Below are 26,988 nucleotides of genomic sequence, written 5' to 3'. Positions count from 1 at the left end.
GTGGGATCACTCAGTCTTCATGGTCAGAGACCATTTTATGGACAAGTAAATTCACTTTCTGAGCCATATGGTGGGCTGCGGTGTGTTAAGACTGCACTATATTTCTTTCGGCAGTGACATTTTTATATCCTTTTTTGTCAGGGAGCTTCACACACAGGCACACACAGAAAAGACCAGTCTCACTAGGATATCGATAGCAGCAGCATGACAGCAGATGTTCGTCTGATTTACTGAGGCAACTGTCATCTAAACTTTCATTTATCTGTTTATTGTGCATGTTGCTGTTGCCTCTTGTGAATGATCAATTCATAATGTTCTTACTGCACTCTACCTGACCATATATTTTTTGTACATCTAATAGTTGTACATGTTCAATAGAAGGTCCCAACTGTGATTTCCAGAGGCTCATATAAACTCAACAATGTCCCTCTGGCCACTTCTTTGTTGTTGACTGATGGGTTGAAATATAGAGTGATGTTTATTTTCAGGCTACAGTCTGATAGTGATTTTGTTAGTCTGCTAAAAGCTAATCATATTGTCAATATGAGAATGTGGATTTACGCCAAGATGAATTTCAGAGCAAACGCAGGAACGCCTCAAAAATACTAGGCTGCCCCCAAGTGGTGAAGTTATATACCAGTTGCAAAAAGCAAATGAATTCAAAGACATTTTTGCATTTGTCAGACCTGTAACTCATGAGAGGCCATTCTCTTCTAGCCACTGGTGTAAGCAAATAATGAAATGACAAAATATGATTTTATCACAAAGCATAAATGTTTATTTAATTTGGCAATTTCAACAAATGCTGAATTTTCCATGTTGAACAAATTTACTTCAATTCTTCCAAATGACAAAGAAAAAAAAAAAAAACAACAACAGTAAATACAAAGCTCATTTCTATTAAAAAAACAAAACAAAACAAAACAAAACATGAAGAACTCTGGTTGTGCATTTTTAAAGCATCAAATGAACAAAAGGCAAAGGATGGAAACATCTTTCTCTCATTCTTTTGCTCTTTAACAGTAGAGTGGTTAAAAGGCAACAAGGTAATTGTCCTCTCTCTATCTCACATGGTCAGTCATATACGCACACAGTCACACACACACACACATAGACAGTCACAGATAGGTACTCATCATTGCTCAGTGGGGGAGCCCTGCTCACATCCAAACACCCAATAAAAGATTATATACTGTAAGTCAAAACATAAAGCCTTATACCTTACAGCTGGTAGAATATCTGTATGCATTGTGCTGCTCACTACTGTACAGTCAGGGCCCCATCTCGAAAAAGCACCCTGTAATGTATCTAAACACGGTTTTGGCAATAATGCACATGAAGAGATCATAAATGAGGCAGATGAAAGATAAAACATTCAATGCTGTTTAAGAAAACAAAAATAAAAAAGTTAAGTAACATAATATGTATATTTGTGCTGGACATGTGGCCAGCACTTGAGACACCATTACTGCAAGGAGATAAATAAAAGATATGAGATAAAAGATCCAGTAAGTCCATGTAAGAATCCATAAAGGTGCTTAAAGTCTTGAGTTGTACAGCTGCACGATGATCAGAGGTTTTCCAGTTAAAGATTCAGTTGTTACAGATCTCAACTAAAAGCTAAAAGATGTGTTTGGGGATTAGTGGAAAGAAAGTAATGACCTACATAGTAGTAAGTCACCTGTTTAATGACATTATTATGTGTTAGAAAGGCAAGATAGCCAGATCAATTTTACTGCAAACCACTGTATGCCTATATGACAATTTAAATATTAATATATAATAAATATAATATTAATATAGGATATGGCTTGTTATGACTTGACATGTTTTGCATCAAATAATCACTAACACACCTAACTCACTCTCTCTATTGTATTACATTACATATTAATTTTCGATTTAATGTTGCTGTTTAATTCTCAGATGCAATGGCACTTATTTTCATCATTTGACCTGAGAACATCTAATCCATCTTTTATTTTCAGCTCCAATTGAACATGATCTCATTTCAGGGACAATGCAATTTATTTTCATAATTTCCCACTGCCGTGTGTGTATCTAATGCATTATGTTTATGACACAATCCAATTCATTCTGTTATTTACTACATAATAAATAATAAGATTGGTAGGTAAATGTTAATGGTTGCTTTGGGTTTGTTTTTTCTGTTGTAGAAAATAAACAACTGAGTTACAGTATTGCAAAGCTCTATTTGATCACTTTGGCTGATAAGGCAAGTTGTGTCTTTAAAGGTGCTATATGCAAGTTTTTGCTATCGCAACATGGTCAACAGTAGCCTTACACAGCTGTTCACTTACCAGTCTAGTAGAAACATTGCTAGTTCAGCATTAAACTTCATTCCTTTACTCACCAAGAGCTGTCTCCAGTAGTGGAAAGTGCTGCCAATGTTGACTATTATTTTGTTTCTATTTCTATCACTTGTGTTCTTCTACTGAAGTTAGCATGCTAACCAGCTAGCCCTGGCCCGTCCTGTCTCATAATACTACTTTGCAATGGTGGATCATTTTTGCATCCAGGCTGCCCTCAGTTCAGCATGAGAGGATGAAGAGGTAGCACTGAGCAGAGGGCACATTCTAACCTCTTGTCGTGTAAATACAAAGGTGAAGCTCTTGGCAAGCAACCCATCTCCACTACCACTAGCACCACCAAACCCTCCTGGCAACAAGTCGTGTTCAGCGGCAGAGAAAACATACATATAGCAACTTTAAAAGGAAAGTGCATTGACTCAGCGGCCCCAAGGCATACTTACACATACACATGCACACACACAAACAAAATCAAAAAAATACTCCCCCGTCCATAATAAAATACCTTCTCTTCGCTTGATATTGGTAAACATCTTGGCTTTTGCTAATAAATTAATGGTTCAGCAGTTCACATTCATCAGCTGGTTGTGTGTGTTTGTGTATCTTTGTGCAAGAGTGTTTTGGGTAGGTAAGTTGTGCAGTTCACATTGGTCATTGTAGTCCCGTGGCTTTTTTGAGTAGCTCCAGGTCTTTGCGCTTTTGAGCTGCAGGTGGCGAACAGCCGTATGCCTCCAAACCCAGGGGTAAATAGCGCTCCTGAACCCTCAGGAAGTCATCCCCCTGCCCGGTATGCAGAGAAACCCAGGAAGGGGGTGAAGAACCACCCTGGAACCCCCAGAGTGCCAGACTCTCTGCGGTAAGAGGCAGCAATAAGAGTGTAAGACAAAGGGAGACTGTCCCAAAGTACATTAACTACATGAATAGAAAGGTAAACAATTTAGTATGGCACTAACCTTTACTGTGTAAACTAGCAGCTTTAGCCATACCAAAGGAGATCAGATATGGAGCTACACCAACCAGGCCTTGTGGCTGACCTCGTGTTGCCATGAGCACTATTGACCTGTGGAGGAAACAAACAGATGTGAAAATTAAACGTGCTTTAAAAAAAAAAAAAAAAAAAACGGTACGGTACAGCTGTTGGGAAAAAGATATAAAGTGAAATGCAGATTTGTTAAAAATGCCAGAAATGTAAATGCATGGGGTGTGAACAGTGTTATCATATTTTCTCAGGCTCACCTCTTTGGTATTCCAGTTTTCAGGTACTGTTCCATCTTTGCATCCATTCTGGAAAATGAGGTTTTCTTGATGACTTTTCCAGAGCAGGCATCCACTGAGACCAGGAAATACCCAGGCTGAGAGAAAGGCATGATCACCTCATTCACCTGGCACATGACAGGAAAAAATAGGTTGAACAAACCATGGTTCAAAGGCCCTAGTCATATGGATAAGATCATGTGTTTGGATTTGTGTTTGTACTTGTGGCCTGACATGCTCACAGTGATAAAGGAGCTGTTATCTCCTCTCTGCTGCTCTTTGCTACTGAGAGACTTGATTTGTGTCTGGAGGTAGAGGGTCCATGGCTCGCTGGAAAACACAAACTGAGATAGAAACACATTGGTCAGCAGTGGTGGCTTGTGTTTTAAGCAGCTGAATGGAATCTTAAATATAACAAACCTGTTTAGCACCACAGCCTTTGCAGGGTTGTGTGTTTAGAGCTGGCATAGGAATCACTGCTGAGGGAGTCTTGGAGTACTTGGGGTAGGCCTTAGCTGTACAGTTACACGTCTGTTTGGAGGATGTGGTGGCCATGACTTTCACTCTTTCGCAGCCTTTCACAGAACAGTAGCTGTGACCATCACGACCATGCCGGGCCCGAAGGTAGAGCCACAACAAGCTGGGTGTGAAATGAAAACAGTAGAAATAGGCAGAGTTTAATAAACTTTTATAAACTAGGGAGCCTCAAAGAGACAAAAAGTGAAGATAAAACTAGTTAGAATGAAAATATGAACAAATCTAATTGCACTCCTGCTTTTGCACACAAATCCAAGTGTGTGTGAGAGAGAGGGTTTAAGAAAAGCACAAGACAAGGACACTGAGAGGATTGGATTTTATTTTCTCACCCAACAGGTTGGTCAAAGAAGTATTTCCTTTCCATTGGTCTCTTCTTCAGTTCTGCAAGGGATGACACAGTGCCGTAGTCTGTGATGTCATCAAACGTGTTGCTTTGCCTGTCATTGATGTCGGCCATGATCTGAAATGTGGTTTCTGATGGGTAACAGAGTCCCACCAGAACCCAATCATCTCTGAATGAGAGAAAGAGAGACACATTACAAAACACAAGATTTTCTCCAAGACCATTTAGAACTAGAAAAAACTATTATACTCTGGTTTGTTAATGAGGTTTTTTCAGCTCAGAATAGTCCTAATGTAGTCATTACGATACACAAAAACATCTGAAAAACACAATTTCATGCAGTGATGCTGTGAGTTCTCAGTGGTATATTTCTGCTTGTCTCTATGAAATATGTTGTCGTTGCATGCCTTTCTCAAGGAGAAAAATATATCCTCGTGTGCAAATCATTACAGGAATACAATTCTGTCAACACACATACACACTGCTTACTCTTGTTACTCACTTATCAAAGTTGATGAGCGAGAGGACAACCTCTCTGGGTGCAGGTCCACTCCAGTGCAGAGTGTAGCTCTTGCTCATCATCAGAATGGGCTGATACTGCTGAGACGGTGCCCCCTGGCTGTTAATCCCCCTCAGTACCAGAGGAGCATTAGGATATTCATCTCTGCTGATGGATAAACTGAGGCTGGTGGCTCCCTGTGTCTGGATGTACACCTGAAGAAGAAGAGGATGTGGTAGAGTGCAAGGGTCAGAGGGAGTGCACATTTTACAGCAGAAGGAAAGAATAACAAGAATGAGGTGTAGACCTAGACATGCTCTACCTGAGAGTAGCGGCCGCTGCAGATTACTCCATTCCACTGGGACATGTTCACACAGCCAGGATGTTGGATCAGGTAATTGTCTGCTCTGCCGACGTAGGTGTCTCTGTAGCCCGTTACTGACCCGTCCACATCATGAAAGATGGAGTTTTTGTCACCGTCCAGGTCGTTCTCTTCAAACCATTGCCCAGGGCGACCAAAGAATGCCCGCAGTCCCACCTGAGGATATTAGTGGCAGAGTTGAGAATGCCATCATACGAATTTAGCACTAGTTAAAACTTCAAGGTATTATTGCTTCACTTTAGGTAAGTGGTTGTTTGGGAGTGCTCTCTGCAGTGAAGATGTTGTTTAATTATTTCACGGAATTATATCTTTTATCAACATAATGTGGCTATCTGCTTTCAAAGAATTCTATAATAATAATCACTGTCCTCCTGGGAGAGAGGGATATAAAAACCATTTATGATATTTTTACAGAATATTCTAATTCAAAAAGATTACAGCCCCACATCAATTATAAAACAATTGCACTGGAAATGTTTACTATGAGTATAGCAATGATATGGCTTGCGATTAGATGTGATGAGCTGAAGATTTAATGGCAGAACACTGTCTAATACCACCACAAGAGAGCACCAGTGATTCACAATAGTTTCACCACAGACCTGCCCATGAAGGAGGTCCCCCTGATGTTTCAAATAACTGCCAACTCCATGACTCTGATCTGATCTAATCAATATGAGGGGATGGTTACAAGGGTGAAGAACAAAGAGGAGCAAACTGCCAAATAGGAAACAGTCAGACCCAGTGTACCAGGAGGATGGACACATAAAGTGAGGGAGGGAGAAAAGGTGAAAACTAAGACAAATTAAAAGAAATCTGTTTATCCAAGGAGTGTTGACAACTTCTGTATTCCCTAGCAGTGGTGAATCTACAGACCAAAAGAAACACGACAAACAAGAAGCAACAAATGGATAAAGAGGAAAGAAGAGAGAATGAAAAAAGAGCTCACCAAAATGAGAAATGTCATGTGGTCTAACAAGTCATACTATAATACAGTATGTATGTCTGACACTCCAGGGCACATACTGCATATTTACTACAAATCCAGCTCTATAATGTGCTTATTATGTCTCTAGCAAGGTAAATCAAACCTGAATGTGTACTCACATTAGAGTGGAAGCTGAGCTGGGATAAGTTGTTTCGTGGGGTAAGCTGCCAGGTGTTCTTCAGGTTAAATCCCACTGCGCTGGTATAACGCTCTGGTGTGGGGATGAAGCCACGAAATGTGCTCTGTGTAAGTCTCACCGGACCATCATAGATCTGGAAACCTCGGATTGGGAATGTCCTACAGTTTATACAGAGAGGGAATAGTAAAGGATTAAGCAAGACAAATGACAGTAATAATCAAAGGGAGAGAATTCAGATGAAGAAAACAGAGCAAAAGGACTATCATTCAACTTGATGACCAGAGGTTTTAGTCATGGACTGGCTAAAACCCAAAACAGTTCCAAGTCGAAAAGGATCCAGCCAGGCCATGAGCTCACTAGGGAGCAGGACATCAACTACCTCAACATAAATTTTATAATTACAAGGGTTTCCCCCAAAATGACGCCAACTATGTTAACATTAGTAATGTAGATATTATGGTCAATGTAGGACAGTAGTAAATTTTATTTTAACATATGTGTGTAAAACAAAATTATAAAAGAAACAGACCACAGAGTTAGAAATGGAACCTTTTTCCAGACAAAATGGTGTGTCACACAAACACAAATTATCTAAATAGAAAGAAGTTAAGTTGGTTAAGTTAATAAAACTGATGCCTTTGGATAATGTTGAGGTTATCATTAAGATTTTTAATTTGCTGTCAAATGAGGACCTAAGGTTGAACTGTTGATTTCATTTATTTTCATTATGTGGGTGTTGCAAAGTGATTTAAGATTACACATGAAAAAAAATGACTTGTCAGTCTTATGTTAATTGTCTTGCTGTTAATGAAAACGTACTGAACTTGCATTTAATTAGAGGACCAAACTGTCCGTCTATTTTAGTGGAACTATCTTCTTTCTGGCAAGAAAAAAAAGTATGTCAGCAGCTCTGGCAGCAACGACGATGACGACAGACGAACCGACTGAGTCAGATGTCACAGTGCGGTCACAAAGCCTGTAAAATGGTTGTAAAGTTGTACACAGTGGTGACAGTGGTTACAAACTGACATAAACTGTAGTTCATGAAACAAAAAAAAGTCAGCTATTTGCCATCTCTTGTTTATGTTGCTCTCTTTTTGTATAACAATCTCTGTAATGAGAGAGAAAGAAGGAGACCCTGAGGGAACATAAAGCTCAAAACTCTGCTCTCATTAGGACTGTCGACTTAGTCTGAAATGGCATTACAGCATGGAGAGACTCCATAAACTCCCTCATAATGCAAGTCCCATTGTCACTGAGGCGCAAGTAGTGCAAGACCAACACATACTTGGTCTTATCGAACATTTGTCTGGTTTACCTGTCAGTGGAAGCACCATTACTGAGATCTTCATGTTCTTTTTCAAAGACGATAAAAAAAATGTATATGATAGAAAAAAAACAGAAACAAAGGAAGGAAATGGTAACATTTAGCTGAAATTAATGGGAGCTGTGTTTCAGAGATGCCTGAAATCTTGATGACAAAAAAAACAGTAATCAAGTGCTACAATGAGTAATGCCTTTCTATGGAAGCATTGCCTTAAATATCCCTGGAAGGAAATTAGTCAAAACAGAACTTCCATTCACAAGTCCAGTTAGAGCTAAAAGCAGCTATAGCAGCCTCATCTGACCATCTGTACCTGATTGCTTCGCTGGCTCTCTCTTCCTTGTTTGTTTTTCTCAGTTTATTTCCTCAGCGACTCCATCAACACCATCTCCTTCAATTCTTGAGAAAACTGAACTTTTGAACTTTTCCCTCAATTCCTTACACATATCTTACCTGCAATCATCGACTTATCCTTCAAGTTTTGCTCTCCCTCACCTGTTTCTAGGCAGTGTCCTCATCTTTCCAGCAGACCCTCCTGGTCCCCAGTATTTATTCTGTCCTCCATTGGTTCCTCTGTTTCGGCTTTCACCTACAAACAGGGACTGCATCACCTCCTGGCTGGAGCCTTCATCCTTAGGGTAGCTGCCGTCACTGGAGAATAAAAAGGAGATAAGGGTATATAGTAATTAAAGCATAAATAACATACACACATGTTAATATGTTCATAATGCTATCTGCTTTTAGGAATGAAAGTAGAAGAAAAAAAATACAGGTCACTGTGGTAAACAACAAAGAGACCCTACAGGAAATTTAAAGTATTTGCTCGACACCCACTATAAATACATGCATTTTGGCAAGTTCATCTGGCAGAGAGAGAAGAAAGAGATGAGAATGCTAGACCAAGAGTGATTTAGATTTAGTTACTTAGATAAGTACACACCTGGCAAAGGATAATCCCACTCCATTGTCTGCAAAGCTGGAAGCAGAAAAATAGATAGTAGTGGTTAGTCTTACAACATGTCTGTTAATCAACGACCATAACCTGTCCAGGAACCAAAGCAGTGAGACACATTGAGAGTACATGCTCAACCAAGACTTTGTTATTTTGTCTCACACAGAGCACAGCCTCTGTCTGAGAGCCACACAATTTAGCCTTTATTTACTTCCAACAAACCGTAGCAGACTTTTATTAGAGGCAGGTCTTTATGTCTAACCCCCTCTGTTTGATATGTAGAGTTGGTCATGGCGGTTAGTACGAGGCCTTGTTACCAATTACTTCTCTCTCTCTCCCCGTTTCTCTCCTGCTCTCTCAGCTCGCTGCGTTTTATGTTTAGTTATTCCTCTGACTCCTTTAGTAATAATGACACATGTAATGAAAGTATATTTTTGCTGTAATGGAGGCGAGCCTCAGTGTATTAGAAGCACTCCACCGCTTCCCTGCAGTTCCCAAGCATCTGGGAAACCAGAGCGGCTCAGTAGACTGCCTGTAACAAGAGGTGTAGCCCTAAGCGCCTGGTCAGCATCTATACATGGTCCAGTCATTTACCAGGTTTATACCCAGTTTGTTTGAAAAGAAAAAAAGTTTCTAAATCTAGCGACAATGTGCTAAGTTAGCAACAGCCCGCTAATAGAACCTGTTTGCACTAGAAACTCCAACTCAGTGACTTGGCACTCAGCTGACTAGTGGTGGAAATATGATCAGTCAGTCAGTCAGTCAAGAACATTCCAGATTATAGGGTTGGCCCTGCTGTTGGGGTCCTCTTAGTAGAATATAACCATCAGGTTATGTATTCAAAATTAAATCTGCATCAGTTCATTGTTACCTCTTCAAAAACTATGGTAATCAATCCAGGAGGAGAGGAAAAAATGCAAATTGTTAAAAACAGTAAATGATATCATCACAGGGAGTTGTGGTGAGATTACATCATGCACATGCTACTAGCACAAATTTCCTAAATCACATTTTTCTTTTGTTTGGACATCAGAAACATCCCAGTCCTCAGTCCTCAAGACATGACACTAATGACACCACAGCCTACGAATCTCACCCAGAGTTCTGGATGATGATGTCACCGCCCCGTATCCACGCTCCCAAGTCGTTGTTCTTGAAGGAGATTAGAGTGTCGATGACTGCCGCCACCCGAGGACGACTAGGGTCAGCAGTCTGGTGTGGTCTGAATCTGACAAAGAAAAAAAACATGTAGATATATACACTGTTTTTATTAATGTCCTTGTGACTTTCCATCAACTACATTCATTTCACCTAAGGTTTTTTTTTTACCCCTACCACAATGTCACACCTATATGAGTGACTAATGGAGCTGATAATCATAATGTCAACATACTATAAATATGTGTAGACAAAATTTATAACTAGACTATAAGTCTAAAGGTTCACTGTTGAACTGTAGAGACCGCCTGCAGGCTTCAGTGCTCAGTGCCTCCCACAACATGCACTATGAGAGACACTGTAGAAAAGTATATTGTGTCATTAAATACAAAATATTTTATCTCCCAACGGAGCATGACTGGTTAAGAAAAGTTTTATCATCATCTTCCCGTTAGATTAGCAAATATATTGGGTACAAAGTTGAGAGAAACTGGAAAGGATTTTTGTAGTTTTCACAAAAGGACAAGGTTTATCCCTTTTTACACAGCCTAATGGTGGCACTCAATCCAGATTAGGGCTCACCTTAAACATCAGTATTTATACCCTGGATGCCATGAACACCCTGAAATGTTATAGAAATCTGGCTGTTAATTTTTAAAATACCATGTCAAGGACCAAAGTTTTGGTCAAGGAGGAATATTAACCTGCATGTGGCGTGAGATGAATGGTCAGAGGCTCATTTAAATCAGAAGGAACCATTTCCTTTCCCTAGAGTTACTTACAATCACACGACATGGGTCCTTTCCACTCTCTCATGTAGGATTAATACTTAGTTCGCAATTTAACATTTAAAATCCTCCCCCTCATACCTCTGCCCACATACATATACTCCCACACACACACAGCGTGGCCAGTAGTCTCAGTGGACACGTCAGATTTTTTCCGTCTGGTTGAGGGCTGTATTTGGGTAGGGAGCTACAGAGTGGAAACTCTATCTGTGAAGCCTTGTTTTCTCTGTCAACACAAACCTGACAGACCTTCCACTAAAATGCATTAACAGAGAAAAAGGGCATCTATATATCCCAGTCAATGGTCTTATCCTAATAGATATACAATAAAAAACCATAAATAACCTAATTTATAAGCAATTATTGACAGTGGCATTAAACAAATATATTAGTAAGCCACAAATACCTTAATATTTACATAGTGTAACTGTACACCATGATGCATATGATAATCCACCACAGACCCTCTAACAGCGCAGTGTACTAGTTGGTTACAAGTCACTATCCATTGGCGTACACTTTCAACAAACTACTCAAGGAATCCAAAGTAATAATAAAAAAACAAAACTCTTGGAAGCAATCATTATGTCTTCACACAGTATAAATGACAGACTGTACACTTCTCAAACTGTAAAATACAATTGCACACACACACACACACACACACCTGGCACTGTTATCTAGACACAGGTATTCCCGCGGGTCAGCAGCACTAGCATTGGTGGTCTTCACTCCTTTATCAATGAACAGTCCTGCCTAGAAAGAGGAAAGCATATTTACAATAAAACAGCAACTATTCTCTGAAACTTTGGATACGGATCCATAGATGGACCACAGGTCTATTTGTGTTGGACTGACATAAACAAGACTACAAGTATATTTTACAGTGTGGGATTTTGGGGAAATAATAAATGTAGTAAATGTAAATACTGTGCTGCCAGAGTTATGGAGTGAATGCTGAACAGGCTACTGCATAAAGTAGGAAAAGTGATAAATACAATTCTTGTGAATAATGTATATGAACAAGTGATATATGTACTTCCATACTCCAGAATATATGGTTTATTTTTATATGATTAAAAATTTAATTGTAAAATAAATCAAATGAAAAATGTAATATGTCTGTGTGTTTGTGAGTCTATCTTGTATAGGGAAACCTGTGCTCTGAGTTGGTCTTGTGGTATAAGCAAGGTATAGTCTTAAACCTCGGGGCTCCTTCCTCTATAAGCGAGGCTGCTGTGGTCAGACTGGACAAAGAACTCACAGTTCACCTGCCCCCGACTTCTGTCATTACACAACAGGGCACTATTGTAGAGCCTACTTGTGTGTGTGTGTGTGTGTGTGTGTGTGTCCATGCCCCTTTTTGGCCAGAACCAAGTAAGTAAGCAGAGAATTATGTGCAATTTTTTTACAAGTTATAAACACTGTATATATATATATAAACACTGACTTGAACATGCACTGATAATAAAAAAAAGCCTAAAGAAAAGGAACACTGATAATACCTTAAAGTTGGAGTGTACACGGTTGTTGTAAAAAATCCCCAGGGGAGTGAGCTCTGCCTTGGTCTCTGGTACCAGCCCGTGAGAGTCTCCAGTGGAAGAGCTGTGGAACACAAACCAAATGCCAGCGTCCTGCAACAGGAAGGAAGAGTATAGAAATATGGTGATGAATTTACGTTTATACACACTCCATCTATAGGTGGTTGTAAGTAAAATACAAGTAATAACTACAACAGGTAGGATATCATACTATTCTCATGCTGGTCAAGTCCCAATAACCCAGGTTAAGGAGTTCACATAAGCTGAATGGCTCAAAGTTTAAGGTTCATCAGATATCAACAGACAACCTAAATATCACACAAATACCCCCTACCAATAAGAGGTATACTTCATAGCCCTCCCCTGTGGACTTCCACATTGTTTGTGCCAAAATGAAAAAGATCAGGATCCTTGACTTCTTCTTTCATATATTAGAGGTCTCGCTATGTTATTGCATCCCTCTATCAAACACTAAAGCCTGTTAAATCCCATTTTATTGATGGATCACTTTTTATGAGCATATAAATCTTAAATTTTTATTAGGTAAAGTTGAGGAACAGCAAAGCCACTGCAGCTTCAGTTTGTATATCACTAACAGAGTCTCCTTGTATGTCACTCATTTTTTCTTAATCATTTGTAAAAAGTTATTTTGAAGCTGTTTTCTTAGATAACTCTGATGTTATTACCTGAGAACCAGCAGCTGCATTGCTGATGAGGTTGTTATTGGGGTTGGCGATCCAGAATGTTGAGACTGCCCTAGAAAACACCCCCACCACGAACAGACAAAGACACAGACACACAAGCAAAGAAGATATTAAAAAGGGCAGTGCCTTGGCATATCAGAGACTATGACTAATAAGCAGAAGACAGATCAAAGTGATCTCTCAGAAATTCCCCTAATAATCTACCTCTCCAACATAAACCCTGGATGGAGTGAGTTCTGCCAAGACTCACACACACTCACACTGAACCTCCTGGAAACAGACCTTGCTGTTTCCCTCACAGAGGAACTTTTCTTGTTCTTGCTACAACATAAGTATGTCTGCACTATCTTACCAGGTTTCCACAGTCAAAGATTTACTCCGACACAGATACATTTAAAAGTGGCAAAAATCATTTGTATTGCTTTGCCCCCACTGTTAGTGGTTTTTAAAGACAAGACAGTTGCTCAGTTTATTTTTTATTTTTCCTGCCCCTAAATATATAGCTACCTTAGAGTCAAGATGTTTGCATATTCACAGCTCTCAAGGCTTGGCAACTGCCTTAGCAGTGTGCCAAATATTACAATTGTCCTCAGACTTGCATTAAACAAGACCTCTGGATTTCAGAGTTGCAGCTGTTGATTGATATATTACGTATTTTATATTAAAAGGAAACTAAGACATAATCTTTCTCATCAGTGCTTTGAATGAAAATGGCCCTCCATGTGTACATAATGACAATTCAGAACTGGCTTGTGACATAGTGAAAACCTCACAATTTTTTGTGTATTGTGTACTGAAGTTAAACCTGTTCATGTGCCTACAAAGCAGTAATGGACAGAAGTTAATAAATTGTCAAAACTACTAAATAAAACTCTGATGGGTGTGTGAATTTATACAGACACCACAGATTTTTTACAGCCACACCTATGATATGACTGTACAGTTTCAGGAGAAAACGTGAGGAAACACAAGTCCCTATCCTGGGTTCTTGAGTGGTTGCTAAGCAATGCATTGCAACAACTCATAGACATATTCTTGATGATGGTGCAAAATCTCATGTTGTTACCAGCTTGCTCTGTACTGGTATCTCTAACCAGAGACACAGCATGCCATTTTTCTAATCTCTTACTTGCACTCTGTGCTGGGTAAGGGAGTGTAGCCCTTATAGACTTTGTCCTTGATGCTGGTGCAGAGTGTCTCATTGCGGTCAGTGGGCAGCAGAGTCCCAGGTCGAGTCAGCAGGCCAAGGTTGTGGTAAAAAGTGTTACGCTGCTCAATCCCATCTTCAAGGAAAAAACAGTGACCCAAGGTGTCATAACCCACAGTGTTCTTCACCTGGGTCAAAGAAAGATCAGAAGACACTGAGAAGAATAATTCAGAGCACAGGATGACTTTTACAGCACAGTCCTCTGCAGGAGAGAAAAATAAATACTGTACTATATCCCATTCATAGAACTCTCATTTTCCAAGGAGTAGGTAGTTCACACCTAATGGAAATATGCAGAAAATCCTGGTAAACAAGAGGGCTAGGACAACATCTGTTAATGACCCACAGGAAAATACAGTACATTCCAACTGCTAGATGCCTCCCTCCTTAAATGTGTAAAATTCCTCAAAGAATTTCCTACTAATAATGTTTTTTTGTTTATTTTTTATTTTTATTTTTTTATTAAATCTATCTAAAGCTAGACAACGATGGTATCAAGAGAGCTGCTGAAGAAGACACACAACATAGGAATATTCACATGGTTATTGCGCCAGAAGTGAAACAGGAAAAAACAGCAGAGTCAAACAATGTTATCCACAACTAAGTAAATTCCATTTCCTTAATTCAACAAGGAAGAATGCTTTCAATGCTATGAACTCAAGGGTAAACTAACCCATCACCGATTGACGTCAAGACAGTGAATAACACACACACGCACACACACACCGAATCACACAGGCCACACAAACCACACACAAAGACATTGTGATTTTGCAGTTTATAAAACATACTTTTCTTTTATTTCCTAGAAGTATGTAAAAAAAAATCTATATCTGTCCAAAGAGACTGAACAAGAGTCTCCATAATGGAGAAAGAGATGGGACAAGAGGGTTTGCAGAGAGAGCTTAAGGAAAAGAAGGAGGAGGAGTGGAAGAAAAGGAAAGGAGGAAACAAACCATTACAGTAATCCAGTGATGGAGGCTGTAGCTGATGAGCATTCAACAATCAGTATCACATGGTACTCATTAGTAGTTGTCTGTGTGTCTACATCTGTTCTTTCATTATCTCATACATTATAGACTGACTCAACACAGCCACACACATACACTTTACTAACCAGCAAACCATTCGTGGCGTGGATGGTGAGACAGCGGGAGAAGGAGTGGTGTATGGAGAGTCCGTCCACATAGGTGGGCTCCCAGTAGCCTCCTTTCTGGTCCACATCCCCGCACATGTGAAAGTGGAGGGGGTAGCGGCCCGTCTCTCCCTGCTGACCCATGTTCTTCAGCTCCACGTGGGACAGATGCACTGATGAGAAGTTGGCAAAGATCTGATGGTGTTGGAGAGAGAGAAAACAAAGAAAGGCTAGAGTGGAGGATAAATTGTAAAAGACAGGGAGATTTTAAAAAGTGATCAAGCAAGAACAATGAGCTATTGTACACTGCAAAAGTAAATTCCACTGGCCTTTTGGTGGGTAACACAAAGTTCACATTTTGCCACAAAAGTAGGATAACTGTCTAGCCACTGTGGTCCAGTAACAGGTTTAGGTCTACAGTATGAGTCTGTGTTTATCTATCATCCCACTGGGATATGAGCAATAGCTGTGTTGGCATCATGCTCGAGTGAGTGAAACTGCTCCAGAACCAGAACCACAAGCATAAATTAAAAGCTACGCAGAGATGTACACATGCAAAACACGTATGTACCAAGGAGAAATTTAAGTCAAACATGAACGTCAGCAAATAATCCAATACAAATACGCTGTACAATGCTCTCCAGGAGGTCTTTTTGTGGGTATGGCATAAGCCACATGGTCTGGTTCCTGTTAAGGAGGTATTGGCCAATCCCTCCAACTAACTTTAACTCACCCACTCTCCCTCTCCTTCTCTTTCTGACTGACACAAACACACACACACACACACACACACACACACACACACACTTAGATAACAAACTAATTGTTTCTACAGTATATGAAGCAGACACACATATGCTTGCTGTACACGTCCATGCAAAGAGAGTTCACACACACACACATGCGCACACACGCACACACACACACACACTTATTTCACAGGCAAATTGTGTAAGATGAGTGAAAGTGTTTTTGTTATAGACAACAAAAAATGTTAACATGGAAAGAAAAAAAATGTTTTTGTTTTTCACAGGAGGGACAAGTTACATAGAGACAAAGGAATGGCATTGTGTATTTGCCACACATGTGAATGTAGTTGTGCCATTATTAACCAAATTACAGTGGACTCATTGCCTACAAAGGGACCCATAGAGATCAAGAAGGATATGATGCTCCAGTAAGTGCTGTGCTTGACCCTTATCTGTTCTCTCTTCAGTGTTTGTTCAGATTTATAGACTGTTCCTCTTCTACAGAAAAAGGGCCAAACATGAAAATACAAGCTTGACATGTAACAGGCAGAGAACAGAAAACAGAGAGAATGAAAGTCAGAGAAGTCACGGTACTTCATATAACTAACTGAGCTGGGACTATGAATGACCCCTCTCATTTAGCACAGCATATAAATATGGAATGTATGCACACTTGAGCTCTGCAGTATGGAAACTGTCACGCAGATTACTGCAGACATAGTGACCTTTAATGAGAATGTAGAGTAATGCTGAAACATGCAAACACATACATCAGCAAATACTGATGAACTGAATTTAAACAAGAGCCAATGTAATAAAATTACACAAGCACACACAAATAAGACACACCTTGATATGGCCTCCGTAGGTGTCATGGCTGTAGAACTGGCACATGTTGTTTCCGTAACAGGAGTTTTCCATTTCTCCATAGATGAGAATGTTTCTGGTGAGCAGAGCCACTTCAGCACGCATGTCGACTCCATCTATGATCTCTCCAACGTGGTTATACTGAGGCTTCCCTGAGTAGCACAGACAGGTCCATTCTTTGTCATATGCTACAACTAGGTGACATTTTTAATGACAAATCTGACACGAGCTGGAAAGGTGATTATTTTGTATCAACACAAATGTCAACCCCCCCCATTCCGCCCCTAAAGAAAGCAGAGTAGAAATGAACACTGAGGAAACTAAATACTCTTTAAATCTGGCTTCAAGTTGTTGTGTAACCTTTCTGAGGTGGCACAAGTCATACTGAAGCACTCACCTTTCCACTGATATAACAGTTACACACACAAACAACTACCCACACCCCAAAACCAAACAAAATAAAAGACATGGAAAAGCAGAAGTAATCAAATACATGTGAAACACAAAATAATCTGCTTTTTGACAATCCGGAAAGTACCCGTGTCCACGGGGTGCAGACGCCAATGTCAACACACAGCAGTACTCCAGCTGCTCAACCCTTCCTCACGGAAGCACCACAAAAATTAGGCACACACACAAACTAATACACCCTTCTCTCAGGAAGGGAGTTGGCAGTTGTTGACAACAGAAGAATGAGAACAGGAAATGTCTCATAGAGAGATTGATTAAAAAAAGTAACTTAGATTGCTAGAGTAGGAAATTAGAGGAGCAGAAGGAGGTAGAAGGGTGTAAAGATGAGGAGACAAATGCAAATCCATATAACCTCTGTTATTGTTGTTATTTTAAGATTAGGTTATTATCAAAACATAAGATGACAATTTCTTTTTAGCCTCCTCAAATAATCTTACATCACTATAACACCAACAGGAAACTAGATCTCTCTGGACCCCAGGATTAGCAGCACTACATCTGCTAATCACATATAGTGACTATCATGGAGAGTTGGTGTAAAATGTTATTCATCTCCTGCTCCTGGCACAGATTTAGTCAAGAGTCTTACCACAACTTTTCTAATATGAAAATATGTTTCCACTGCACTTTGCATAGCTCTTCCTTCCTTTTTCTCTTTACCATCTTACAAATTTAGCAGGAACTGTGAAGCCCAAAATGGTAACCTGCAGTACAAGCCTTGGGTCAGATTACAGGCCGCACAGACACACAAGATAGGTGTGCTCCAGCAGAGGACAAACAATCACACAGAAAGCCAGTTTCTATTTGCAGCCCAGAAAACCAAAGCTATACTCTCTCACCTTGTATCTTGACCTGCCTGCTGGTGCAGTGAGGACAGGGCAGCAGGGTAAACTCTTCAGCCTGGTGCATGGAGTAGTCTGTACTGGCAACTACAATGTGATCCCCGGGTTTCCAGGTCAGCTGCACTTCATCCTGCAGGTTTAGCACCACCTGGTCCACAGCATCCACCTGGAAGCCTGAGATGGGGAATCCTGGAGGGACATAGTATAGCACTTCATTTAAAAGAGACATGAGGCACAGCAGTGCGTAACATAACATATAACCAAATAATTTAATAAATGTGTGTCTTACCTCATTTAGACATAAAGGATAGCCACACCAAAATAGATGGCCAAACACTACATTATTTTTAAATGCTATCAGCACTGAGCTATATGTTTGATTGCTTTTGAATTCATACCATCATAAATTGTTCCTCACCATTCTTCCATTCGCTGTAGGCAGTGACCGAGAAGCCCACTCCATCCACAGTGGTGAAGTTGCGTCTTGCCACAGCTCTCCCTCCTGTGTCGTGGTTTTCATGTTCCCTGACGTCCTCTGAGCATGATGCGTTACCACCGTCTATCACAGACACCAAAGCCCACGCCTGCCTGGAGAGGAATGAAGAGAGAAGTGGGAGAGACACAGAAAGGAGAGGGAGTCACTTTTAGACATTTTACAGAGTAGTTTCACACATCCATATCAAAGAGCAATGAATAATCATGTTCTGAGTCTTAGTTTCCCACAGACTTTCTTTGGATGATGAAAATAACATTGAAGCGCAGCTGAGAGTTTACACATAGTTACCCATTACTACTTCGCTATCATGTCACTTGTTTCATCTTTTAACTTTTCACAGTTCACATTTGGACATTCACACACTCACACCCACACAAACACAAATACCAGTTTTGAATCCTTTTATGGACTCAATGTTGAAGTTAATGATACTTCATACAGTCCAATTAATCACAGCCTTGGAGCTTTATTTCAACTCCTATTATTGAGTAAATCACTTTGCACCACCCATTATTTACGACAGAGAACTCAAACCAACATGTGACACCACAGAAAGGTAATGTCGCTGCAGTAGCTAGAGGCAGCACCAGAATTAGTGGACCAGTCTCAGTATAGAAGGATTTTAGTAAAAATGTCAACAGGACATTAAAATAAAGTTTACACAATATTACAGACGCAACAGCTAGTCAGATAAAGGATGTGACCTGAACTGAGTAATAACGTTTTTGTGTTTGAATGTCTGTGTGTGTGTGAGGCATCAGGGTGAAGATGTGTCAATCACACACAAACCAATGTCTTCCATTAACACTATAGATACTACAGATTATTACAGGTGGGCTGGGTATGCAGGAGCAGGCAACTGAATATCAGATTGAATGCCATGTTATATAAAAAGGAGGAAAACTTAACGATATAAAAATAAAGACATAAATAAATAAAAGGATTACTAAAATGAGGTCAAAAGATTTCAGGAATCCAACATTTTACTTTTGCTCCAAGTTCCTCCTTCTCACTCCACTGCACAATGTCTTATAAAGCAGGAATGTCAAGAAGATTATTTTCAAATGAGATTATAATGATTAAATAAGAAGAAGAGGCTGAAATCATGTGAGCAGAGGAGAGTGAGGGTGTGGATGGCAAATGGGATTGGGCGTGCTTTTGAGGGTGCATGACCTAGAACAAGACAGTGTACTGCAACTGGACAAGCCTTAAATGTAACAAATGTCATGCCCTTAGCTTCTTAAGAATGACGTCTTGCTTTTTTGTTGTCGAGCATCAGCTGAATGAGTCCAAACAAGCTTAAAGTCTTCTTGCTATTCATGGATTGACCATTGTTCAAAACCATGACATGACCTTTATATTCTTTATCAGCACAAACTGACCCTGACCAACATGACCTTCTCCCAGAATTTCACCATACAGGAGCCTATTTTTAAACCTATATCTGGGCAGGCAGCCGTACATTCTGATAGACTAGAGGAAAGTAAGTATGCTGGAGTCTCTTGTTTCCAGTAGGACCTTGCTTGGCTAAATACAGTAAACAGTGTCAGAGCCAATTTCCCAAATCCACCTCCACATTTACCTCTCTAGCTCCATTTCATCAGGTACTGCAGTAAAGCCTGCAACTTGTGGCACATTTGAAAACCATACAAAAGTGTTGAAACGCTCAATCTACTTCTTGGAGAACTGTCTTTGGAATAATTAAAAATCTGAAAAAATAAACCATGTACACCAGTGTGACTTCATATTTCTAGTGTTTCCCTGCAGAATCTCCCTGAAAATTAGCAGCTGTTTGTTGTGTGCTATTAAGACCAGCATGCCTGTGTGTTAATATCTGCCTCTGGGCAGAATAATTGCTCCCAAACCTGTTTATTGGTAGATGAAAGAGTCACTCTGCACTCAACTGATACACAAACAGGATCCATCTGGAGATGCACTCTGCCGTTTTCCTGTTGGGGAAAATCAAGAAGGCCCCTCTTCTGTCCTCAGGCTGCTAATATGCAGCCTGTGCGAGTGCACTCTTTCTAAATCAAACAGATGAGTCCAATAGTTAGAGGCACACAAAGTGAACAAGAGAGAATGCTTGTTTCACTTTTTCCCTATTGCCACATCCTTGATTTGATGTTCATCAGCATTTTAACAACCTCATTGTTGTACCGGAAATGTGTGGAGGCAGAGGTGAATTCACTACAGACCAGCATTAACATGTGTTTATGTGTGTGTGAGTGCTCTCCTGAGAGGCAAAGATTAAAGACACAGAGGTCAACAGGCACGAGACAGGAGCCAGCACATTCATTTATCTGTACCAGGAAGGAAGACCAACCTATAGAAATTTGAAGGTATTTTGGGTAATGTAGTAGTTTATTATTGTTTACTTTGAATTGGGAATAAGTCGGAGATCACTTGTGGTTTGTAGGGTACCCAGGTCTTACAGCACTGACACAAAATATTTTAAAATATTGAAAAAGCAAGCACCACAATTAGTTCCCAAGTATGTTCCTCCAACACTCCCTGCCGTTTCTTCACAACACCCCTATACATGTCATAAACTGATCTAAATCATTACGCTCAATCCTATAGGTTATATGCCTTTACCACCCAACTCTTTCATCTTAAAATCACTCAACCTAACATAGTGTGACTTTAATGACACATTAAACTGCATGCTGTCTCATAAATACATGCTATGTGTTTCCTCCTACTATAAAGAAAATCCACAGAAAGCTGAGATAAAAATCTCCTCTCCAATAAATGGCGAAAGGGAGTGCACACTTATTGCTGCACACACACAGGCTTTACCGTCTGATCCATTTAAACCACTGTGCTGTGGATTTGAAGGAATTTGTTTGAAGACCTCTGTGCTGCCTTGGCACCCACCCCCAAAAGTGAAATGTGACACTGGAGAAACTGGCGTAGCACTTGGCTTTTCAGCCAGCCAAGGACCAAACCAGGCCAAGCTACAAATAACACAAATAAAAGAAATGCTGCACTAAGACTTTCCATTGAAAGACACACGCTTTTGCATCGATGTGTTTGAGTGACAGTTACAGGAGGTATAATGTCATGTAAAGCTAAAATCCACTTCTGTCACTTCATGAGCTTAAAGAAAGCATAAGTCCACGAGGAAAGGACAACAACCCATATCAAACTTCCAGCATCTGTTCTTTTGAGTGAATGTGCATGATGGACAAAAAAAATCTCTTGAACTGCCACATTTTACGCAAACTCTGGAAACTCTCTGACCCCATTATCCGGTATGTGCTTCCTTTCCTGGCAGAGCACGATATAGCAGAAACATTGGAAACAGGAAGAGGAATAACTAGGAATGATTCAAGGGAAGATCACAAATGAGAAGAAAGATACATGAAAAAAGGAAAATTTTCCAGGGAGGATGAACATGGAACAAAATGCTGGTATCGTCACTCCAAGTATTAAGGCTTGAAAGGTGAGAGGCCTCTCTTCAGTGGTTGAACAAAAACATTTTAATCATTAACCTTCTTTATCAGCCCCAGGAGACCAAGAATAAACAAAACACTCCCAAAGACTTTTAAGCAGAGACAACACACCATGGAGAACCAAAACAAACTCTGCATGAGCTGGCCCATTCTGCAACACAGCTGAGCCACAACCTCACTCACATTTATTGTCATTCAGTTTGACAACAGACATAGTCACTATGGCAACATCAAGAGGCAATCCATGTGTATTTTCATTTTGTCTTTAAGACATCGCTTATATTCATGAATTGGAACTATTTACCTGTATTTGAGATCATAGACGAAGCGGCTGCCGAGCTTCTCCTCAATGGTCTTCTTGGTTTCATCTAGAAGACTTTTGACAGCTGAGTCTCCTACAGCCAGAGTAACAATGCGGCCTGCCGGCAGGGACCGAAGCAGTTGGGTCAGTCGACGACTGTCATTATGGGAATCATGCGTGTCATAGCGTTCAGACAACAGACAAGCGGCTGTGTCCTGGTCCACCACACGCAGGTTGATGCCTCTGCTGAAGTTCCGCTGGAAGGCATGACCCCCTGTGGCCAGCCCAGAGGCAGGGATGCTTCGGGTCAGCAGAGACCAGGAAACTCTCTTGGTACCATGTAGCTCCAGAGTTCCACCACTCTGTACACCAATAAACTTGCGGCCAAAGCCAGGGACCTCAGGAACTGCTTTGTCATCAGAACGGCCCACAAGGGCAATGGTGGCACGAGAGCGGTAGCGACATTTGGGAGCACCAATGAGAAGGGCTCCACCTTCTTCTATGAGGATGAGGCGTGTTCTCAAGGTTATGTTTTTGGTGCCATCAGCATTGTCTGCAAAAACTACCCGACCTGTCAGTAGTCAAGGGAAGACAAATGTGAGTTCATACCTGCTGTATGTTACACCCATCAACTACATCCATAAACTAAACCGGAGCGGCAGAACAGTGTCACTTATCATAACTAATAAATGTAAATTCATCAATATTACAGCTCAAAATACTTCTTAATGAATTATGGACCTTGGTGTGCTTACCTCCTGACTGGATGGTTAGTGAGTAGAAAGTAGCAGAAGAATCTAATCTCAACAAATGTCCCCTCCTGACTACAATAGCCTTGTCTGGTTGGTGGCCTGGGTTCCAGCCACTAAGGGATGGGTTGTGGTCCGGACAGTTTTCTGTAAACATGATTAATTAGTAATAAATCAGAGAATCTCATACTTTCCATTAGACAGGGATATGAAAAAATACACAACCATGGTATATACAGCTGGGAACAAGTTTAGAAGCCATGGGTTCATAAAGAGATTTTAAATCATAAACATCTGTATAAAAATTTGCAATACTGACCGTCTAATACTTCTCCACTTGTGAGACTAAGGACAAGGATAAGCGTGAGGAACAAAGAACCCATCGACACTCCAAAGCAGATCAGTGTGTTCTTTCTTTGCTGGAGGCTCTGAGCACACACCCTGCGCTGGTGCTCCTCTGACAGGTTGAGAGCGGCTGGTCGCTCCGGTGGTGGGCCATGAGGTTTTAGTGGTGGAGGTGGTGGAGCTTTAGCAGGAGGCGGCGAGCGGACTGGAGCCACTCGCCCGGGGACATAGCCCGGGGACCTCTGGTGGTTGCCGTGGTGCGGAGCCACAAACACGGGGAAGTGGCTCGGGCCATCACTTGTAGGCATGGTATACGTGTCTGCTACCTGAGGGGAGAAAAATGGAGAAAGAGTGAAAGAGGCAAGGAGTACAAAACACATTCACAATATGGAGTTAAACAATGGTGTCACTGGGGACGTTTGGAACCACTGTCAAAATACGAAAGCCTTTCTTTTTCATATACCTCCCACTGTCTGTCACATTCAATGTTGTCCTAACTCATATAAAAAAAATGGGAGTCTATGAAAAAAATTATTTCCAAGTTAGAGTTATTTGGCTTATGTTTATCTAATAAGAGTTTGTTGTCAACAAAATTATTTGACTCACACACAGTTAAAACCTTTGTATTTTCTTGTAAAGGATGCTCAGTTGTAAGCACAATTGCACTATAAGGCAGACGCTGTTCAACTAGCAAAGTGTTAAGGAATGAAACAAGGGAGTGAATGAAAAAGAGTTCAGACAGAACAGGTCAAAGAGGAAGAAGAAGACATGAAAAGAGCCAAACAAGAATAGGTTAAAACCTAGTATATGGCTGGACTGCAGCATTGGCTATTTGCATTCTGCTGAAACCCAGCCCATTAAGACTACATGTTAACAAGCAGTCACTTCCAAGCCATTTCCAAGCTTCTGTTTTAGGTTAAAGAAAACGGAAAAATCACAGCACAGGATTTTGGCTACATTTATGTTAGCTGCTGCGCAGTCAGCATAGAGCGGTGTGCCTGCGGAGGGAAAGTATGACCTCGCACTTGCAGGGCAATATTGGTGAAACTGGCAACACTGCTTGTGCGTATCAAATCATTTTGAAAACGCAATGACAAATGGGGGAACTCCAACAGCGAGACCTTATTTCTCAGTCACGTGTCACTTGGCTGACCAGTGGTATAACTTCATCATTCAGTCAGTCAGTCAGTCCCTCAGGTCCCCAGGTAAAGATCCTGGAAGTGGGTCTTAAAAAGACTATAAATCTATTCCTCCAAAACAGTCAACCTTTCCCCTGGCTGATTTGTCTAAAATAGAGTGACACTGGCTGCTGTTGTCCACACTAGGAGGGTGAAGGAGGTTGTGAATAATGGATCACAACATTCCTCGGACTATGTTAATACGGCCAAAACAGATGGCACCAATTACAGTAGGGAAAGAGGAGAGTGCTCCAGTTTGAGTCTGTGCTGCCTTTATTTCACACAAATGGAGAGCCTAGCACAACATGAACTGAGGCCATGTACACACACACAGACACGCACACACAAAGGTCACACCTGCACACACAAATACACAGGAGTAGAGGAAATGACACTGCAGAAAAAAGGGCTTCAGTGGCACTTTTCTTTACCACAAAAACCCTGAACACTGTAATGACATCACCACACACTTCATAAATAAAACATAAGCAAGTTCAAATTTTCAAACACCACATAATTTGAGCCACATAACTTGAAGAATGACCAAGTATGTTTTCAAAAGGTTGTTAAAAGTGCAAAAGGTCCAATCAAACCAAAGACACCCTGGAAGTGAGGACTTGCAGGTTTTTTAATCATCCGAGGGTCTATCAGTACTCCACACACACAACTATGCGAGTACAGACACACACACCCCACTCACACATACAACCATTGTCTTGCCTTGCCAATTAGTCACCATTTTAGCCCAAAGGACAATGAACCCCTTCAACTCATAAACAACGCAATGTACAATCAAGGACTGCAAGACAAGGGCTCAGACAGTTACACAGGCCACAATATCAGCTAGGCCCAACAGCAGCTGTTTCACCCACTTCAACCTGAATTATCCCATCACAGCTTCTCTCTGGACCATTCTTCGTGGTGAATAATTCTTTACGCAAACCCCTAAACCTGACTGTCATCACAAAGACATGCTGATTACACTTCCCTTTGGATGTTCATCACTAGTCCGTGTCCTGCATTAGACAGACTCAGTGGGGGCCCTGTGATGGGATGATCCCCCAGGCATCGGTCTTTACAACCCTATCTCAGGCTATGTTTTTATTCACATTCCTTGCCATAAAAAAAAAAAAAGGACCAAGCTGTTCCTGCTCTCCTGCTACTGACTGACCTGTCAGAGCATGAAGAGTTGTGGACTTGGTCACCTTGGGGCTATTCAGCGTCTGGAAATGACACTAATCACAGGGCTCATCCCCCCCCTCCCTCCCTCCCTCTCACATTATCCTGATTCTTGAGAGCTACTGAATATCAAACAGATGTGGGGGGGGGGGGGGAGACCATCACACATTCCTCGGCTGTAAACTCACCCCTCGCTTAGGAAATTGACACTGTTACTGTGTAACAAACAGCAAGCCATGTGTTTCCTATATTGAATTCATGTGCCGAAACAGCGGTGTCACAACCCTGACTCTGAGACTGGTGGGTAGTAGTAGGTGTAGGGTGTGTCTGGCCCACGTTGAGCGATATCATGTGGGGAGAAGGTGTTTTGAATGGGAAGATGTTATCGCTGAATATGATTTATGGCCTTGTTTTGGCTAAAGAGACTCCTTCCTCACGGTAAAGTAACACCAACTAACACTACACACTCGGTAGTCTACTTGCGACTTGCCACTGCAAAACAGGAACTTAGAGGATATCATGCGGCAACATTTCGGCAGCTGGTTACTTCATATAAAAACTGTTTATCGCTTCGTTCACAGTGGCTTTTGTCCACTTTGACACTCAAGGTATGGATGGGACACGTAGCAACACACACATGCAACTTTCAAACACTAGCTTGGTCACACGAATAGCAACACTCATTTTTTTTTTTTTTTTTTACGAGCACACTAACCCTTGAGAGGAGCCTCTTAACAAACAAAAACAACTTAAAGGTTCACCCGGAGAGTCCTCCGTCACCCCCAGCGGTTGACAGGCGGACGCAGACACACTGTGAGCGGCCGTACCGTCGGTGAGACTCCTGCTCCTCTCCGGCTCTGTCCATCCGCTCTCTGCCGAGCTGCTGGAAAACGCTGACCCGGCGGTGCTGCTGCTGCTGCTGGGGCGAATGAATAACTTATCAAGTTCGCTTTCCGTGTCTCTTTTTATATACTATTTCTTCACATGGTGTTTTTTTTTTTTTTTACTGCTGATGGGCTGTCGTCCGTCCGTCGTTCAGCCCCCCCAGTCCCACAGAGAGGAAATCAAGCAGGCG

General features: G+C 41.0%; 1 protein-coding gene across 1 annotated transcript; it reads right to left on the bottom strand.

The window, feature by feature from the left end:
- Window positions 1–752: 752 nt before the first annotated feature.
- On the bottom strand, window positions 753–26,988 carry cemip2 (cell migration inducing hyaluronidase 2). The gene is made up of 24 exons (XM_071482591.1): window positions 26,741–26,988; window positions 23,531–23,882; window positions 23,218–23,358; window positions 22,466–23,033; window positions 18,629–18,798; window positions 18,208–18,399; window positions 16,880–17,049; window positions 15,264–15,476; window positions 14,069–14,274; window positions 12,922–12,991; window positions 12,200–12,328; window positions 11,362–11,450; window positions 9,845–9,976; window positions 8,737–8,772; window positions 8,292–8,447; window positions 6,453–6,630; window positions 5,286–5,501; window positions 4,967–5,178; window positions 4,451–4,633; window positions 4,005–4,224; window positions 3,827–3,928; window positions 3,567–3,712; window positions 3,284–3,390; window positions 753–3,181 (listed from the first exon to the last, which is right to left on the bottom strand). Exons 2-24 carry the CDS (start codon window positions 23,862–23,864, stop codon window positions 2,982–2,984), a joined length of 4,170 nt encoding a protein of 1,389 aa, XP_071338692.1. The 5' UTR covers window positions 23,865–23,882; window positions 26,741–26,988; the 3' UTR covers window positions 753–2,981.

The sequence above is a fragment of the Trachinotus anak genome, unplaced genomic scaffold (assembly GCF_046630095.1).
Source record: "Trachinotus anak isolate AG129_WGS33_773 ecotype Australia unplaced genomic scaffold, CSIRO_AGI_Tana_v1 ptg000008l, whole genome shotgun sequence".
NCBI lineage: Eukaryota > Metazoa > Chordata > Actinopteri > Carangiformes > Carangidae > Trachinotus > Trachinotus anak.
Note: the sequence above shows the minus strand (reverse complement) of the source record. Positions and strands in the feature narration are given on the sequence as shown.